This window comes from Chrysochloris asiatica, unplaced genomic scaffold (genome assembly GCF_000296735.1).
Source record: "Chrysochloris asiatica unplaced genomic scaffold, ChrAsi1.0 scaffold00042, whole genome shotgun sequence".
Classification (NCBI taxonomy): Eukaryota; Metazoa; Chordata; class Mammalia; order Afrosoricida; family Chrysochloridae; genus Chrysochloris; species Chrysochloris asiatica.
The window spans coordinates 14,613,987-14,632,893 of NW_006408560.1; the positions used below are offsets into that span (position 1 = coordinate 14,613,987).

At 39.3% G+C, this 18,907-nt stretch overlaps 1 protein-coding gene across 2 annotated transcripts in view; it reads right to left on the bottom strand.

The window, feature by feature from the left end:
• The window catches only part of GON4L (gon-4-like (C. elegans)), a 168,209-nt gene extending 155,227 nt beyond the window's left edge, over nucleotides 1–12,982 (bottom strand). The window contains exon 1 of one of the 2 annotated variants that reach the window (XM_006861565.1): nucleotides 12,457–12,982. In XM_006861565.1, the coding sequence (XP_006861627.1) occupies nucleotides 12,457–12,961 (505 nt within the window). In that variant the 5' untranslated portion in view covers nucleotides 12,962–12,982. The remainder of the gene's footprint in view (nucleotides 1–12,456) is intronic. The other variant, XM_006861566.1, reaches the window with a different exon arrangement.
• Between the last annotated feature and the right edge of the window lie 5,925 nt (nucleotides 12,983–18,907).

An 18,907-nucleotide genomic window follows, 5' to 3' on the forward strand; every position in this document is an offset into this window, starting at 1 on the left:
ACTTGACGTCACTTCACAACAACAACAACAAGATAACAGAAATAAAAATGAATAAAAGAAAAAAAAAATCAACTCAGCACAGAAAATTAAGAATAATAAACCAGTAACATGACAAAAACACACAGCAAAATGACAGCAATCAATTCATACCTATCAAAAACTACACTGAATGTAAATGTATTAAATGCACCAGTCAAGATACAGAGAATAGGCACAAAATTGAAGAATAACAATGAATCTGCAAAACACCTCACAACACGAATGAAACTGGAGGACATTATGCTAAGTGAAATTAGTCAATCATAGAAGGACAAATATTGTATGAGACCACTGATGTAAAAAGTTAAGAAAAGATTATCTTGATAAAAGAAATAAATAGTCTATGATGGTTTAGAGGTCAGAAAGAGACTGAAGGAACCTGAGACTATGGCTTTTGACCACCTTTCAGGTCTAGAAAAGAACTCACCCTCATGGCCCAATTTTCAGCCAAACAGTAGATAGGTATAAAGGGGGAACAACAACACTAGTAAGGTATGCTCACCATGGAATGGTCAATCATTCTAAAGCAAAAGTACAACATTAACTTAAGAACAAAACTGAAAAGGGATGGGAAGGAGGGCAAAATGGAAATAGGAACCACAGTGAGCAAACAGTTGATAACTGTTATTACATGGAGGGGACTGCAATTATAGAGATGAAGCAAAGTGTATGATTTGTTAATGTAAAACTATTAGCTTGTCTGTAAACTTTCACTAGATTCACAATAAAAACTTTTATAAAAAATATATACATATAAAATAAAAATGGGCATAAGATAACAGATACTTCACCAAAAAAGACACTTAGGCAGCCATCAAATTAATGAAGAAATGTTTATAATCATTAGTCATTAGAGACATACAAATTTAAACAAAACTGAGCTATCATCTCACCCCAGCAATAATATCAATAATCAAAAAAAAGGAAAACAAGAAATGCTGGCAAGAGTGTGGAGAAATTGAAACTTTCAAACACTGCTGGTGGGATTGTAAAATGGTACAATCACTATGCTAAAAGGTATTGAGTCTCCTTTAAAAATTAGAAATACAGAGAACAAACAAGATGGCGGATCAGGTGGAAGTGCAGTGAGGTGCTCCGTCAGCAACAACACAGAATACCAGACCAAGCAAGCTCAGGGGATGGTCCCAGAACTCTGAACCACATATAAAGGAATATTTAGAAATTTGGAAAGCTTACAGGAATTTGTAACAGAAGCAAGAAGTCCAGTGCTTTCTAATCCAAGATGTTCAGCTGATTCCTGAACAGCCATCTGGGGCGAGACTGAACAGGGGAAGGATCAGAGCAGCCACGACGCCTGATAGAACCACAGAGTTAAAGGTGTGGACATTATTTTTTCATATCTGTTTACTGGCCTCTCGCTGTCTGTGCACCTTCATTTTGGTGACTAACGAGGGAGCCTGACCGAGTGGACACCCACCCTGGAAAAGTTCTATTATGCATGCACACATAGCTCCTCAAAATTTAAATGGGCAGTTTCCACTTAAAACCAAATGGCAGCGCAAATCAGCTACGCTGGCCCTGAACTGTTTATTACTAGGAAAAGGGCCTGAACAGGGGTTGTGGAGCAGAACAGGAACACTAAAAAACAAACAGGCTGAAAATTAAATCCTGAGTTACATCATAATGACCAGCAGTGGCATCTTAAAATTTTTCAGGAAGAAGAGTGAAAAGGAAACCCATCTCCTAAACACATCTACCTGGAGGCAATCAGAAAGCAAAAAAAAAAAAAAAAAAAAAAAAAAAAAAATACAAGAATATATACCCATCTATGTTTTAAGGCCACAGCTAACCACTGAATATTCCCAAAAAACAGAAACAGATGATGCTATCAGTGCATGTCCAGAAACAAGATAAAGTGATGGAAATAAATGACCTGGAGGTAGACCTACACTCCATACTGGGAGGCTTTGGAAATGACTGAGAAGGAATTCCAAAAAATGATTATAAAATATATGAAAATACTTTATAATGGAGTTGAGAAAAATAAGGAAGAAGTCAAGAAAGCAATAGAGGAACAATTAAATAAGATAGATATAGCATTGGAAACAATTCAAAACCTACAAAAAGAGGTCCAAATGATCAATAGTAGAACATCAGAAATGGACAATACACTGAAAGGGCAAAGGAGTAGAATTAAAGAGCTATAAGCCAGAACTAGTGAGCTGGAAGATAAATCACTCAATACCACTAAGATAGAAGAACAAACGGGAAAAAAGGATAAAAATATCTGAAGAAGGTCTAAGATTCAAGTTGGACAGCATACAAAAGAATAATTTAAGAATTATCAGCATTCCAGAACAGGAAGAATCACACAAGTCCACAGAAGAGATAACTGAAGAACTTCTGGAAGAAAATTTCCCTAGCATCCTGAAAAGTGAAAAGATAAGCATCCAAGAAGCTCAACAAACCCCAGGATGGATAGACCCTAAAAGAAAAACACCAAGACATATAATAATCAAGCTCTCCAAAATCAAAGATAAGGACAGAATACTGAAGGCAGCTAGGGAAAAGAGAAGTGTAACATACAAAGGCAAGCAAATCAGACTAAGGTCAGATTTCTCAACAGAAACCATGCAGGCAAGAAAGCAATGGGGAGACATACTTAAAACCCTGAAAGAAAAAAAAAACTGCCGACCAAGAATCCTCTACCCAGCAAAGCTGTCAATCAGATACAATGGTGTAATCAAAACATTCCAGGATAAACAGGGGCTAAGGGATTTTCCCAAAGGCAACCCTGATATGAAAAACACCCTGAAAGGAGTTTTGTGGACAGAGAACCAACAAGAACAGACAACAACCAGAGATTGATATATGTGGCAGCATCACCTGGAAGTCAATCAAAAAATGGAAGAGTCAAGGACAGAATAAAACTGTAAGAACAAATTCAGAGGATCTGGGAGGTCAGTCTATGATCAAAACAATTACAATGTGAAAGAAGGTAAACACAGAGCAACAAATATCCAGGTGGTGGGAAGGTCAGATAAATTACAGGATAAAATAGACTGTCTTAAATGGAGGGAAAAGTTAAAGAAATATAAATTAACCACAACAGTGGAGTTGGGGTGGGGATTTCGGAGGAGGTGGACGGAGGCAATGGTAGAGCACAAAATAAAGGCAGACACATCATAGTTCGGGTGTTACGGAGGGCAATACAAGAAGGGCAAGGAGGTGGAAAAACAAGGTAGATAGGGGAGCACTGAGACAGGTTTGCATGGGCTAAGTGGGACAGAAATAAACAGTGATGCATGCTTAATCTTGGAACAACAGGGCTCTGTGATAAAGGGATTTAGTCATAGTTTGAAGAGGGGAAATAATACTGAGATGCTTGACTGTCTTATGAATATTGGTTTCCCTTGCCTACTATTGTAAAATAGACACTTGAGTGGGATAGAAAAGAATGTTGGGAAACATGACTACAGAAAACTTGTAAGCCCATCTTCAGCCTATGACTCATTGGAATACCTAAAATGGGTTCTAGAACGTTCTGTGAAACAGGCCTCTTGCAGAGCCTTTGCAGAGTACAGGACATTAGGTAGAATCCTGAGTCCCATCCAGAACCTGAGGTGGGGTATTCCCACTAAAAAGGACAAGCAGACAAGCCTGAATAGCTAGAGTGACAGAAGATGCATCTTCAAAGAAAGATCAGCAAGAAAAACCCAAAGCAAAATGGCAGTATGACTGGTTACTGCAAGAATAAGCAAGTTGTTCGCCAGGAAGCCATCAAGGCACACAATCAAGTTCCTTCAGGACAAACCCCCCTCTAAGACTGAAACTTAAAGGGAACACATGAGCAGGCATGTAAGCTTGCTGGCAAGCACATTGATCTACTGGAGAGTGTAAGAGGGAGAAAGGCAGCAATGAAGAAATGGGCTGAGTTCAACCACAGTCCATTGACTCCTGTTGACCTGGAGATGGAGAGAAAAGAGGAAGGGCTGCTGGTCCAATATATGGTGAGACCTGGGGACACCTGAGCCCATGGATAAGGACATAGCCACAGAGGGCTACAGCTAAGAGTGAAGCATCCAACTGATATGAACTGAGAGAGGCAAAAGAACACCCAAATTTTTGGTTGATGATGCATGGAGGGGATTGTAACCATGGCAATGAAACAATAATACAATAAGATGAATGTAAAACTAATGTTCTCCCATGTAAACTATCATATAACTCACAATAAAACATTTTTTAAAAAAAACCAAATTTGCATAGTAGCCATTTGACCTAGCCTCGATGGCTTGATAATCAGAACTCGACTAGAGGAAGATTAAAAAAAAAAAAAAAACATTTTATAAAGGAAACAAGGGTAAACTGCTACAATTTAATGAACTTAACCTATACTCATAGAGGTAGTAACTCTAAATACCAACAGAGAGGGAAAGAGTCTTCACATCAAGTATCAATGCTATCCCCTCTGTCCACAGGGTATAGAGGGACAGGCAACTTAGACATTGGCTACCTCAAATGAGGGGGCGATAAAGGCACGAAGTGACTGGCTTATAAGGTTTCAAGAGGGAGTTTAATTTACGAGTGTGTGGGGGAAGAAAGAATACCCACTGAATAGATGTCATCTTGTCTAGATCGGTCTGGTTAAAAGAGATGGTGATAAGATTCTTATGATTCATTAATGAGTAATTGTTATCATGACTAATTGGGACCATCACAATTGTAAAGGTAGAAGTTTTGTAACAAAAACAGAGAAGTTGTTAATCTTATAGTCCACAAACAAAGGATCCCTAGGACCATCAAGGGAGAAGAGCACAAGTAGAACGCTGGCCCTTATCCAGAGAAGCAGGGACACCAGAGATGGAGGCAAAAATGGGGACATGGAAAGAGGGAGCAGCTGAGGACTCTAGATTCATAGGAAGAGAGGGACTAAGATAGGGACTAAGAGATGGTGGCCATGAGGCAGACTTGCAGTGCCTTTTGGTGGTATAAATTATTATATATGCCTGAGTATCTTTTTAAAAAAAAAAAAAGAGCTAAAGTGAATAGAGAGAAATACTGTTACTGATGGTACATGGAGGGGAATGTAATCATTGTGATGAAACAGGTTATATGATTTGTTGAATGTAAAACTGATGATTTGCCCTATGAACTTTCACTCAATCCATAATAAAAACTTAAAGAAAAAAAAAGGTTAGAAATAGAGATACCATATAATCTAGCAATCTCACTACTAGGAATATATATCCAAGAGAAATAAGAGCATTGACCCGAAAAAATATTTATGCACAGCTATGGTGTGGCCCGGTGTGGTGCTGCTGGTTAATGTGCTGGACTGCAAAGTCCACTTGAACTGGGAGGCCTGCAGTTCAAGTTCACCAGCAGCTCCTTGGAAACCCTATAAGGGGTCGTTATGGGTCAGAATCTGACTTAACAGCACTTAACAACAACAACAACAATGGTGTGGTGCTGTAGGATAAAGCACTGGACCCTGGACCGCAAGGTCGGTTTGAACCCCAAAGTCAGTGGTTCAAATCCACCAGCTACTCCTCAGAAACCCTATACAGTCACTATGAGCTGGAACCAACTCAACAGTACTTAACAACAATATGGTCATCTCAGCAGTATTCAAAAAATAACAAAAAGACAGAAACAATCTAAGTGACAATCAAGGGATAAATGGATAAACTAACTGATACATACATGCAATAGAATAGTACACAACATTAAAGAATAACAATGAATCCATAAAATATCTCAAAACATAGATGAACCTAGAGATATTATACAGAATAACTCAATCCCAAAACAACAAATATTGTATGAGACCACTATTATAAAAAGTTCAAAAACAGTTTACACACAGAAATAGACATCCTTTGATGGTTACCAGGGACATGAGAGAGAAAATCACTAAATAGAAAATAGACGTGTATTAGTTTGGTTGAAAGGAAAGGCAATATACAATAAGGTCAGCACAAGATGACCAAGGCAAAGAAAAACACTGGTAAGTAAACAAAAGTAAAAGCCATTAACAGTATTATATACACAAGCCTGCAATAACAGTAATAACAACCAATAATTTACAAGTGGATATCTGTTCCCGTAAAGATTTACAGCCTCGGAAACCCTGTACAGGGTCGCTATGGGTCGGAATCGACTCCACGGCACTTAATAACAACAATATAGGTAGATGTTTACACTGAACAGATAAGGAATGGGGTATGAAAGTCTATCTATGAGTGTATGTATGCATACATTTGGCAGAGGATAGCTATACACATATTGGTGTTTTAATTACATGTGTGAAGTAAAACCTGTGAAATTACTTTTGCAAGAGAGGGAAATGATACCTCTCTTGGGAAGATCTATAATTATGCCACAAAATCTCTTCAAGTTAGCATTCAGTATGCATACTGCATATCCTAGAAGTACTGAATAGTTACTGACAGTATTTTTACATTTTATTCAGGACTTTTTCACATAATCCTAGATGAGCTACACAAGAAAATTATAAATTAAGCTATTTAAACTCCATTTTATAAGAAACAAAGGATCAGCATTGGAACATACCACAGGCAGTAAACAGCAGGCTGAGATTCAAACCCAGTTCTCTGTTCCAAGTCCAGCATACTCACTATTATCTCAACCAGTTCTTACCCAGAGGTTCTAAATTGGCCAGGTTTCTCCAGGCTTGAAGTGCAAGTGTTGGCCTTCTTTCCCCTGTGATAAAAAGTTACCTTTTACAGATAACAAGTACAAATATTCTTTGATGAAAATGCAAACTGTTTTATTTTCTAGGTTCTTGCACATTCACTACCCCCATATTTATCCTTGTCACCACCAGGTTTTATTTATTGCTGAAACTGTAAGTACTAGGCTCACACAACATAGTTCTCTGGACTCTAAGGGAAGCCCTTTCCTGAGATGAGGTGCTCATTAGCTATAGAAACAGCTGGAAGACTGCAAGACAGTGGAGCTGACCTTTTTCTTGTCATTTCCACTAGCCCCTAGAGGTGCTAAAACAAACTAAGTCATCTTTCCTATGATGGCTCATCGCCTATCTGCAGACAGCGTCCTAGGAAAAGTAGCTGGTACTGCTGAGAGAGCTATGGGTGGAGAACTCCGGGGAGACACTCATCTTGGTCTGCATATGCACCTGTATGTGTATGTGCTGCAAATACATGCATGTATACAGAAGCTATTGTTGTTAAGAGCTGTTGAATGGATTCAAACTCACAGAGACCCTGTATAGGGTTTCCGAGGCTATAGATTTTTTTATAGGAGCAGAAAGCCTCATCTTTCCCCCACAGAGCAACTGATGGATTCAAACTTCTGAATTTGTGGCTAGCAGCCACTACATCGCCAGGGCTCCTCAAAGTAGAGCATGTTGTTGTTGTTGTTAACTGCCATTGAGTCGGTTCTGACTCTCAGAGGCCCTATATAGGGTTTCCAAGGAGCTGACCTTGGAACCGCTGACCTTGTGGTTCCAAACTGACCTTGAGGTCCAGTGTATTAACCTGAAGCGCCACACCAGGACTCCAAAGTAGAGCATGGAGGGGGCAAAATTATATGTTTTAGCAATAACCAAACACCCTAAAGAACTGAGTCACCGAGCACAAAGGACTTAGAATCATAGTCTCAGGAACATCTATGTCAATTATTATATGATAGTCCACAAAGTGCTCATAAAGTGCATCACTGTGCTCATGAGGAACCTGCGCATAGATGAAGAGGCAGGTATTCAAATAGAACAAGGGAACACTGCACGGTTTAAATTAGGAAAGGTATGTGACAGGGTTGTATTCTTTCACTGTACTTATTCAATCTGTATGCTGAACAAATAATCCAAAAAGCTAAATAAAAAGTTGAATTATATGAAGAAGAACATGACATCAAGATTGGAGGAAGACTCACTAACAACCTATGATATGCAGATGATAAAGCCTTACTTGCTAAGAACGAAGAGAACTTAAAATACTTACTGATGAAGATCAAAGACCACAGCCTTTGGTATAGGTTGCGCCTCAATGTAAAAAAAAAAAAACAATTCTCTCCACTGAATCAAAAAACAACATTAAGATAAATGGAGAAAAGAGTGAATTTGTCTAAGACTCCACTTTGCTCAGATCAACCATCAACACTTATAGAAGCAGCAGTCAAGAAACTAAACGACGTATTGCATTAGCTAAATCTGCTGCATGAAACCACTTTAGAGTGTCAAAGAGCAAAGATATCAATTTGAGGGCTAAGGTGCACCTGACCCAAGCCATGTATTTTCAATAACCTCATATGCATGTCAAATTAGACAATGAATAAAGAAAACTGTAGAAGAACTGATGCATTTGAGTTATGGTGTAGGATGGGAATATTAAAAGTACCATGGACTGTCAAAAGAACAAACAAATCTGTGCTGTTAGAAGTACAGCCAGAATGCTCCTTAGAAACCAGGATAACCAGGCTTCATCTCTCATATTTCAGACATATTATCAGAAGGGACCAGTCACTGGAGAAGGACATCATGCTCGGTAAAGTGGAGGGTCAGGAAAAAACAGGAAGATCCCCAACCAGATGGATTGTGAGGTTGGCTCAGAACCGGGCAGTGTTTCATTCTGTTGTGCATAAGTCCACTAAGAGTCGGTACCAACTTGACAGCACCTAACAACAGCAATCCCTCATGGACATAGATGCAAAAATTCTCCATAAATTTCTAGCAACTAGAATCCAACAATATATGAAAAAATATATAGAGAGATATCATGACCAAGTGGGATTTATATCATGCATACAAGTATGGTTCAACATTAGAAAAGGAAACAGCGTAGTCCACTACATAAATAAAACAAAGGAGGGGGAAAAAAATCATATGACCACCTCAATTGATGCAGAATAGGCATTTGACAAAATCCAACACTTATTCCTACTACAGTATTATCAACAGGGAACTGCTAAAGGTTCAAACCGGATTCAGATGAGGACATGGAACAAGAGATATCATTACTGACATCAGATGGATCTTGGCTGAAAGCAGACAATACCATAAAGATGTTTACCTGTGCTTTATTGACTATGCAAAGGCTTTTGACTGTCTGGATAACATTGCAAAGAATGGGTATTCTGAAACACTTAATTGTGTTCATGAGGAACCTGTACATAGACCAACAGGAAGTCATTCAAACAAAGCAAGGGGATACTAAATGGTTTAGAATCAGAAAAGGTGTGTGTCGGGGATATATTCTTTCACCATACTTATTGAATTTGTATTTTGAGCAAATAATCCAAGAAACTGGATTATATGGAGAATGTGGAAACAGAATTGGAGGAAGACTCTTTAATAACCTGAGTTATACAGGTGATTCAAACTTGCTAGAAGTGAAGAGGACATTCATACTGATGAAGATTAAAGACCACAGCCTTCAGTATGAGTTGCACCACAATGTAAAGGAAACAAAAATCCTCAAAACAGGATCAATAAATAACATCATGCAAACTGGAGAAAAGATTGAAGTTGTCAAAGACTTCATTTTGCTTGGATCCACTATCAACAATCATGGAAGCAGTGGTCAGGAAATCAAACAACGTATTGCATTGGGCAAATCTGCTGCACAAGAACCTCTTTAAAGTATTGAAGAGCAAAGATGTTAGTTTGAGGACTGAGGTGCACCTGACCCTAGCCATGGTGTTTTCAACAGGCACATGAAAATTGGATGGTGAATAAGGAAGACCATAAAAGAATTGATGCATTTGAGTTAGGGTGTTGAAGATAAAAATTGCAAGTACCACAGACTGCCAAAAGAACAAACAAATCTGTGTTGGAAGATATACAGCTAGAATGCGCCTAAGATGCTAGGATGGCGAGATTTCATCTTCCATACTTCAGATATATTATCAGCAGGGACCAGTTCCAGAGAAGGACGTCATGCTTGGTAAAGTAGAGGGTCAACAAAAAAAGAGGAAGACCCCAATGAAATGGATTGGCCCAACGGCAGCAGCACAAGACTCAAGCATAACAGCCACTGTAAGGATGACGCATAGGATCACTATGAGTCAGAACAAACTCAAGGACATCTAACAACAACAACATCCATAGCAAAAAAAAAAAGTTTTTTATGAATTTCCTTGTCTTGTCTTGAGCACTTTACCTCTATTACTTCATCTATCAAGGTGTTTTTTTATTTGGTTTTAAGGGGATTGGCAGCATTATCACATTCCTAACCTGAATTAAACTGGAAATCAACTAATCTCTTAGCCTAGATTAGATCTCTTGTATCCTCACTAAATTTCATATACCAAGTTTTATAGTAAATATGCTGAATTTTTTTTTAAATCTGACTCTTACCCTATGCTTTATATGTACATTTCTCTTAACTGGATGAATCAAGTTGTTAAACTGATTTTTACACAATACCATTTTCTTTAAACCATTACAAAAGAAATACAATTTTCCTAGACACCTAAATTACAGAATCACCTTGATTTTTTCTGCTTAAGTATACTCTTCCCTTGATATATAAAAAGGAGAAAAGAAAAAGAAGACAATTTGAAAAGAAAAAAAGTGGGGAAAATAAAGAAAATGTTTCATTCCTTTCTTATGCCTAAATAATGTAAGTACTGAAAATGGCTAAAGCTTAAATGCTCAATAAGTAGAAAACTGATCAAAATAAGTTCATATATAAGTTTATGTAAGTACAGACATGTGTAGGACAATGTACTACTATCTTGTTTTGTTTTATAATCATTTGATCAAAGATCAAGTCCATAAAAGAAACAAAAATGGCACAAGCTGTTGATTTACCTTAACTTTACTATCCTCTTAAGAAATCATCTATGAGAATAATACCAAGTCAGTACCTGTGATAGTTATGGCTTTGTGTCAACTTGATTGGGCCAGGATTTTCAGTAGTTTGGCAACTGAGATACAGTTAGCCCACATGATGTCATCAACTGTATGATGAGGTCAATTATTAGCAGTCAATCTACTAAAAGGAAGTTTGCTCAGGGATGTGGCCTGCTTCCAATATATTGAACACTCAGGTAAAGTTTGTTTGCTCTCTCTTGGGTCTGCATCTTGCATCTGGCTAATTGTCCAACCACCAGTTCTTTGACCTTGAGCCAGTTCTACCACCTGCTAATCCTGGGTGTCACCAGCAGCCTGCCTTCTTATGTGCTGGACCAGCCTACCTACCAGCCCGCCTGCCGTCTGACCTGCCAATCTTAGTTCATTAGCCCTGTAGTTATTCAAAGCAGAAGCCTCCAAACTGACATTTCACCCATGGACTTGGAACTACCACTGTGTGAGCCATTTCCTTGGTATAAATCTCTCTTTATATATACATATATTAACTTCTATAGAGAACCCAGAATCTCTCTTTATATATACATATATTAACTTCTCTAGAGAACCCAGCCTAACACAGTGTCCAGAACCAGTACAACCAAGACAATCTAAATGAGGAAGAAACTATAAAGCCATGGTTATGACAAGTGCTACTTCTGAGAACACTCTTCCTCCCTTCCATTTCTGACAATGTATTTCAGACAACTAAAGCATTACTACATCAGTTTTCAAACTTACTAGTTACAAACATGAAATTCTGCAGTACGCATACATAAAATGTCGGTATCAACACAGCACAAGAACATTAACTGTGGAAAAACCACTTACTGAGAAGCTATCAGAAGGACAAAATAAGCGAAGTAGGCATAAAATTCAGCAAAAAAAGGAAAACAAGTTAAATAGTCAAAATGAAAAAATATGAGTATCTGGTACCTTTTTTAAAGCCCTGTACTCTTCTAAAGTTCTGCTAAGTCACCTATTTCAAACACCTTAGCAGGAAAAAGATAGTCTTCCACAACCTAAGCACAATCTACCACCCTGAAGGCATTTCCCACCACTTCTTCCTTATATTACCATTCTTTCCTTCCTCTGTAAAACCATCATTCTTCAAGTCCTAAGGGTTATATCATCGGTTATGACACCTTCTACCAATACTTTACTCCAGGCAGTGGTCTCTCCTTGAAAGCTGATGCTCTGCCTTCACAAGCCTCATTTCAAAGATACCCACCATAACACAAAAGAATCACAGGTTATCCTTCCAGACATGCAGACACAGCATATATCACCAATAAAGCAAGTAGCAGCATAAAACGAGTCACACAAATTTTTTGGTTTCCCACTCCATAACCTTCATTATGCTGACACTATATATAGTCTATTAAGTGTGCAGTAAAAATATTATGAAAAAGTTGGAAATATTTTGAGAATTCCAAAAAATGACATAGAAACAAAGTGAGCACATGCTGTTGGGAAAATGGCACCAACACAGAATGATCACAAACCTTCAATTTGTTTGGGGAGCAATGCATTATCTGTGAAGTGTAATAAAGCAAAAAAAAAAAAAGTAAACTTGTACATACAAGGAAAATGTAGCCTAAAGTCTTTCTATACCTTACCTTCTTCTTCACTGACTTCTTCACTAGGCTCTCCTGAAGAAGACTCCCTTATGAAGGGATGATCACCTTTTTCTTCTCTGATAACAGGCCCTGGCCTGACTACAGTTTTCTTCCCTCTTCTTGAGCCAGTGGTCTGGAGTTTTCCTTTACCAATGTGAACATTAATGGGCTGGGAAGACTCCAAGGAAGGTAGGGTAATTTCCTGAGAGAAGGAATCATCCACAGCTTCTAGCATTGAAAGATTTGTGTCCTCGGTGGATATCATGGAGCTCAAAGATGGCTCTTCCATATCAAGCTGATTTCCTGCATCCTGAATAGATTGTACTTCAAGGTTAGCTGCTCTGTCATGGCTTGGACTCCAAGACAGTGATAATGAGCCCAAGTCTTTAACCTGGTCAGAGTCTAGTTTAATAGCAGATTCTAGGTCTAAGTCATCTTCTTCCTGGCTGCCCTTATGCTGTGGGGACTCTGTCACTGTTGTTCTTCTCTTCTTACAGGGCAACATTTTAAAAGTCCCACTTTTGTTCCATTCTGGAAAGAGAAAAGCAAGTTCTTACCACCTTCATAATAATGAATGATAATAACATTTCCTCAAATAACTTTTCACTTATCCATATTCAAGCATGAACACAGTACTTCACACCAAATGCACCATCTCCCTTTAGTTAAGAGACGAGAGAGGGTGGTCAGAGCATCTGAGTTCCAATACCAACCCAACTACTGACTGGTTATGCTACCTTGACCAAGTGACTTAATCTCTCTAAGCTTCAGTTTCGTCTACTGTAAAATATAATAATTATAGTTATAGTAAGAATTAAATAGAAAATGCCTGGTAAATACTAGTCATTATCACTGGGAAAGTAGACTAGCATGATGCTGACATTGAAAATAGATGGATGTGCTTTCAAGACAGTTTCTCTTCAGCTCTGATATCTTGCATAAGTTACTTAACCTGAATTTCAGTTTCTTCAGCTAGAAAATGAAATAAAAATAGCACGTACATCATTAGGTAATAAATGATGAATACATTTTGCTATTGTTGTTTTCATAAATAGTTGTTGCCAAAACAAAAATCAGAGTGTAGTTGTTTAAAGAAGGTGAAGTCATATTGACAGAAATTTTTGTGTTGAAAACAAGAAAGCAATGTAATTCATATCACTAAAATGTGCAGCTAAAAAATGTTGACTTATCAAATATTACATATATATATATATATATATATATATATATATGTAACTGTATGCCATCGAGTCAGTTCCGACCCATATAGGGTTTTCAAAGAGTGGCTAGTGAGCTTGAAATGCTGACCTTGCAGTTCAAACCGACCTTGCAGTCTAGCACATTAACCCACAGCACTACATATATATATATATATATATATATGTCCTGGTATGGCACTGTAGGATAAGCACTGGACCACTAGGTCAGTTTGAACCGTACGTAACATCAGCAGTTAAAACTCACCAGTCGCTCCTTGAAAACCCGATACAGGGTTCCTATGAGTTGAAACTGACTCAACAGCACTCAACAAACATATATTTACAACAATAAAAAAGGTATGGGTAACAGGCAGAGAATTCCACTGCTCACTTTAACACATGTATTATTTCTAGACTCTTGGCTTCAATTATGCAATTATCACTTTTTTTTTTCTAATTACCACATTTTGAGAGCAACAATGATCTCAAATAGAGGGTATCATCTTCCAGTATCTGTCTGTAAACTTCATTCACAGTACTTATCACTTCTGTCCCAGCATATCACAAGCATTGGACTGCTAACCACAAGGTCAGTGATTCAAACCCACCAGCTGCTCCTTGGAAACCCTATCCAGGTTTGCTATGAGTTGGATCCAACTCAATGGTACTTAACAACATCACTTTTGTAATTACCTCTGTACTTTTCTATTCCCTTACAGTATGCCATCCCCAAAACGATGAGATTTTTGAGAGAAAGAATTCTTTCAACCAATCTCTAATACCTACCAGTATCTGAACCATTGTTGAAACTCAATAAAGGTTTCCTCAAATGAATGTTTGAACTTCTTACTCAGTGCTTCTCCAGAGTAAGCATTTGGAACAAAGTGTTAAGCATTATATGAAAATTTACTTAATCTTTCTACCCAGAAAAATTTTACTCTCAATAAAGTAAGATCAAAGATCAGAATGCACTGTCTTTTGCTATGTGAGTTCCCCTTCACTGGCAATGTTTAAACAAAGACTCTATGGCAACCTTATCAGGGCACTTGATGAATGCTTAGACTAAACAACAACAAAAGTCTCTTGCCTATGATGCATCCGACTCATAATAACCCTACAGGACAGGAGTAGAACTGACCCATAGGGTTTTCAAGGCTGTAAATCTTTTCAGAAGCTGAATGCCTTTCTTCTCTGGAGTCACTGATGGTTTGAACCATTAACCTTTTGGTTAGCAGCCTATTGCTTAGCCACTGGGCCACCAGGGATCTTTTAAGCTTGCATGAGAAGACTAAAAAAATTCTTTCTAACTCTAAAAGTCTTAACTGTACAGTTAGTTTTAATATCTCTCTAATTCAGTTTCTCCGGGACACTGGAGGAGATAACCCCAAAATCAACTGATGTCCCTATCTTGGAAATTAGTGTTCAGTGAACATATGAAGATTCTGTTGATACCTGTAAGGGAGAGTGGTAAATAGATAAGGCGTGCCGTGAGAGCAGCCAAAGCGAGTTTTTTATTTCACAAATAAATTTCGTGAGGTCCAGGAACGGAAAGGAGAGGGAAAAAAACAAAACAAAAACCAGTTACTATTCATGCATGCAGAGTTCAGTTCCAGGCATTTCAAACACAACAGTAGCACAAAAAAGGTGTCTCCTTTGGGACTCAAAGTCGGACCTACGATGGGTGGGTGAGTGTCAATCCGGAGACAGCCCAGGCGCCGCCCCCTCTTAAGAAAACATCTTAGAAAGAGCTCCCAACTGAGCTCTCCACCTCACGGCTAGCCATGGGCCAAGTCTCCACAGCCAGTTAAACACTTTCACATTCTAACACGCAATCCGCGACCGCCCGCAGACGCGACCCCCGCCCCGCATCCTGGAAGTCCGTCACTTCGCCTAGTCCTCGCTTCCACCTGCCTCTTCCCGCCCCACAGCACAAACCCAGTACCCTCACCAGCCGGCCCGATCCCGCGGAAACGCTGCTTCAACACCACCGGAAGTCATCCAACGGCAGCGACTGACGTGCGCGCTCCCGAGTCGGGAGCGTGGAGTCTCAGGCAGTCAAGAACCATGCGCCAAAAGCTAGGGGCCATCCTATTTTAGGGCCGACTGAAGCCATATTGGCTGTACGTCACTGTGGGCAAAAGTTTTTAAAGTAACACTCTCTCTCCGCCTGTCGCAATGCTATTCAAAACACAACTAAGGTCTGAGATTCAGTGATTTACTTTCACAACTAATCATGCTCACTGCAAGATACCTCGAATATAGGACCAAGTAAATGGAAAATTTATAGAAATTCTGGAAGAAGAATCCCTTTGCGCTTGAAGTTTTGGACTTAGTCCATAATATTTATATGTGCCTTGGAAACTCTATTGGGAAGTTCTACTTGTTTTTATTGACTCAATAAGCGTTCTACCCTGTCCTTTAGGGTCAGTATGAGTCAAAGGGTACTGGATTTGGTATTTTGCTATGTTGTTGTTGTTGTTAGGTGCCATCGAGTCAGTACCGACCCATAGCGACCTTATGCACAGCCGACCGAAACACTGTCCGATCCTGGGCCAACCTCACTACTGTTGCCACGCTTGAGCCCATTGATGCTGACACTTGGCCAATCCATCTCGTTGGGGGTCTTTTTTTTCTCTGACCCTCCACCTTAACAAACGTGATATCCTTCTCCAGTGACTGGCCCCTCCTGACAATATGCCCGAAGTATGAGAGATGAAGTTTGGCCATCTTGGCCTCCAAGGAACATTCTGGCTGCACGTCTTCCAAAACTGATCTATTGGTTCTTGGAAGCCCATGGCACTTTCAATATTCTCCTCCAACACCATAACTCAAAAGCATCAATTCTCCTACGGTCTTCCTTATTCACTGTCCATCTTTCGCATCCATATGAGGTTATTGAAAATACCATGGCTTGGGTCAGGCGCACCTTAGTCCTCAAGCTGACATCTCTGCTCTTCAACACTTTAAAAAGGTCCTGTGCAGCAGAATTGCCCAATGCAATACGTCGTCTGATCTCTTGACTGCTGCTTCCACGAGTGCTGATAGTTGATCCAAGAAGTATCAAGTCCTTGACAACTTCAGTCTTTTCTCCGTTGATAAGAATACTGTTTATTGGTCCAGTGGTGAGATTTTTTTTTCTTTACATTGAGATGTAATCCATGCCTAAAGGCTGCGCTCTTTCATCTTCATCAGTAAATGTTTTAAGTCCTCTTCATTTTCAGCAAGCAAGGTTGTATCATCTGCAAATCGCAGTTTGTTAATATGAGTCTTCCTCCAACCCTGATGCCACATTTTTCTTCATAGAACCCAGATTCTCGGATTATTTGCTCAGCATACAGGTTGAAAAGTATGGTGAAAGAATACAATTTTGTCGCGCACCTTTTAAAAGTTTAAACCATTCAGTGTTCCCATGTTCTGTTCAAACAACTGCCTCTTGGTCCAGGTACAGATTCCTCATGAGCACAATTAAGTGTTCCGGAATACTCATACTTTGCAATGTTGTCCATAGTTTGTCATTTTGCTATAGCACTCTGCATTTTACAGAATGCTTTCACTTATAATCATGTTGTTGTAGTTGCTCCTTGCCATTGAGTTGTTCAGACTCATAGCGAGACTATGTAGGTTTCCAAGGGGCGGCTGGGGGGTTTGAACCACAACCTTGAAGTTCAAATAGACCGGTGCATTATCCGCAGGGCTATGAATCGATTCTGACTCATAACGACCTATATAGGGTTACCAAGGAGCGACTGTGTTTGAACTGCCAACCTTGAGGTTCAAACCAACCTTGCATTCCAGCGCCATTAACCCTCAGCACCACACCAGGAGTCAGGATATGCGTGATTCAGGTTAGAGTTAGATTATCTCAATGATAATATCAATGCCACCTTTCATTTTGACTGTGGACTATCATTCTTTCAAATTCTGTTTATAGAAAGGATCGTTCAAATTATTTAACGTGTAAATAGTTGTTGGTGCTTCAGATAAGTAGTGGTGGTAGTTATGTGCCTTGCCGACTCATAGTGACCCTGCATAGGGTTTCCGAGGCTGTAAATCTTTACAGGAGCAGAAAGCCTCATCTTTCCCCGGCAGAACACTTGTAGGTTTGACTTTGAGATTAAGCTCCTTTAAAGGCGAGTGTTGTTGTTGTTGTTATGTGCCTTGAGTCGGTTTCGACTCATAGTGACCCTGTACAGGGTTTCCGAGGCTGTAAATCTTTACGGGAGCAAAAAGCCTCATCTTTCTCCCGCGGAACAGCTGGTGCTGTTATCAATCTGATTCGTAATCAGTATGTTACCAGAGCTCCTTTAAACGCTAGTAGTCTGACTCTAATCTGAATCACACCCATTGTCCAAACCCAAATCAAGTCTATTCTGGCTCATAGTGATCCCCTTATAGCACGAGGTAGAAGGAGTCCAGGTGTGGCGCTATGGGTTAATTCGCTGAACTTCAAGGTCGGCGGTTCAAGCTCACTATCCGCTCCTCAGAAGCCCTACACAGTGTCGCTATAAATTGAAACGGACTCAATGGCATTTAACAGTCTTTAACAACAATAACAATCTTTCCAGAGGCATACTCTCTTTCTTCCCAGATTAGCTGGTGGGTTTAAATCACCGACCTTTTGGTTAGCAGCACCAACACTGTATCACTGTGCTACCAGGGATCCTAAGGAAGTCTCTAAAAGTTTCTTTGTGTTCTACTTCTGAATTTACAGAATACACATTTCCGTTTGCTCACTGGCTCACACTCCTGTTCTAGCCTTCTCCTACTCCTTATCCCCACCACCCTCTCTCTTAGCAGCCCTAAGTACTTGAGGCTCATGGGAAAGAAATATCAAACATTCTTCCTTAGTTTTGTTGTTTAAAACACAAAAGACCCACAAAATCCCTCCAATACATGACTTTTAGTAAATCATCAGAGTTGTGCAATCAACATCAGGTTTAGTTTTAAAATCAAAGCTTCTGGAGTTTAAGAAAATGTCCATAATAACCAGTGGTCTCAGAAATATATAACAATAATTGCAATTGATACTTTCTTCTCAGAATATTCTGCTGGTATATAAATCCCAAGGAACTAAAATCACAAGATCGATAGGATCTCATATGAAAACCTAAATAAAGTCCTTATTCCAGCCTCCACAATTTTCCCTTACAGTGCCTCAGTCTGTCAATGGCTGGGGCTTCATTTTCGGACTGTGGGAGGGGCTCCCTTCCTGAGAGCTTCCGGAAAGAGGCGTGGTCAGTCTTCCGGAACTA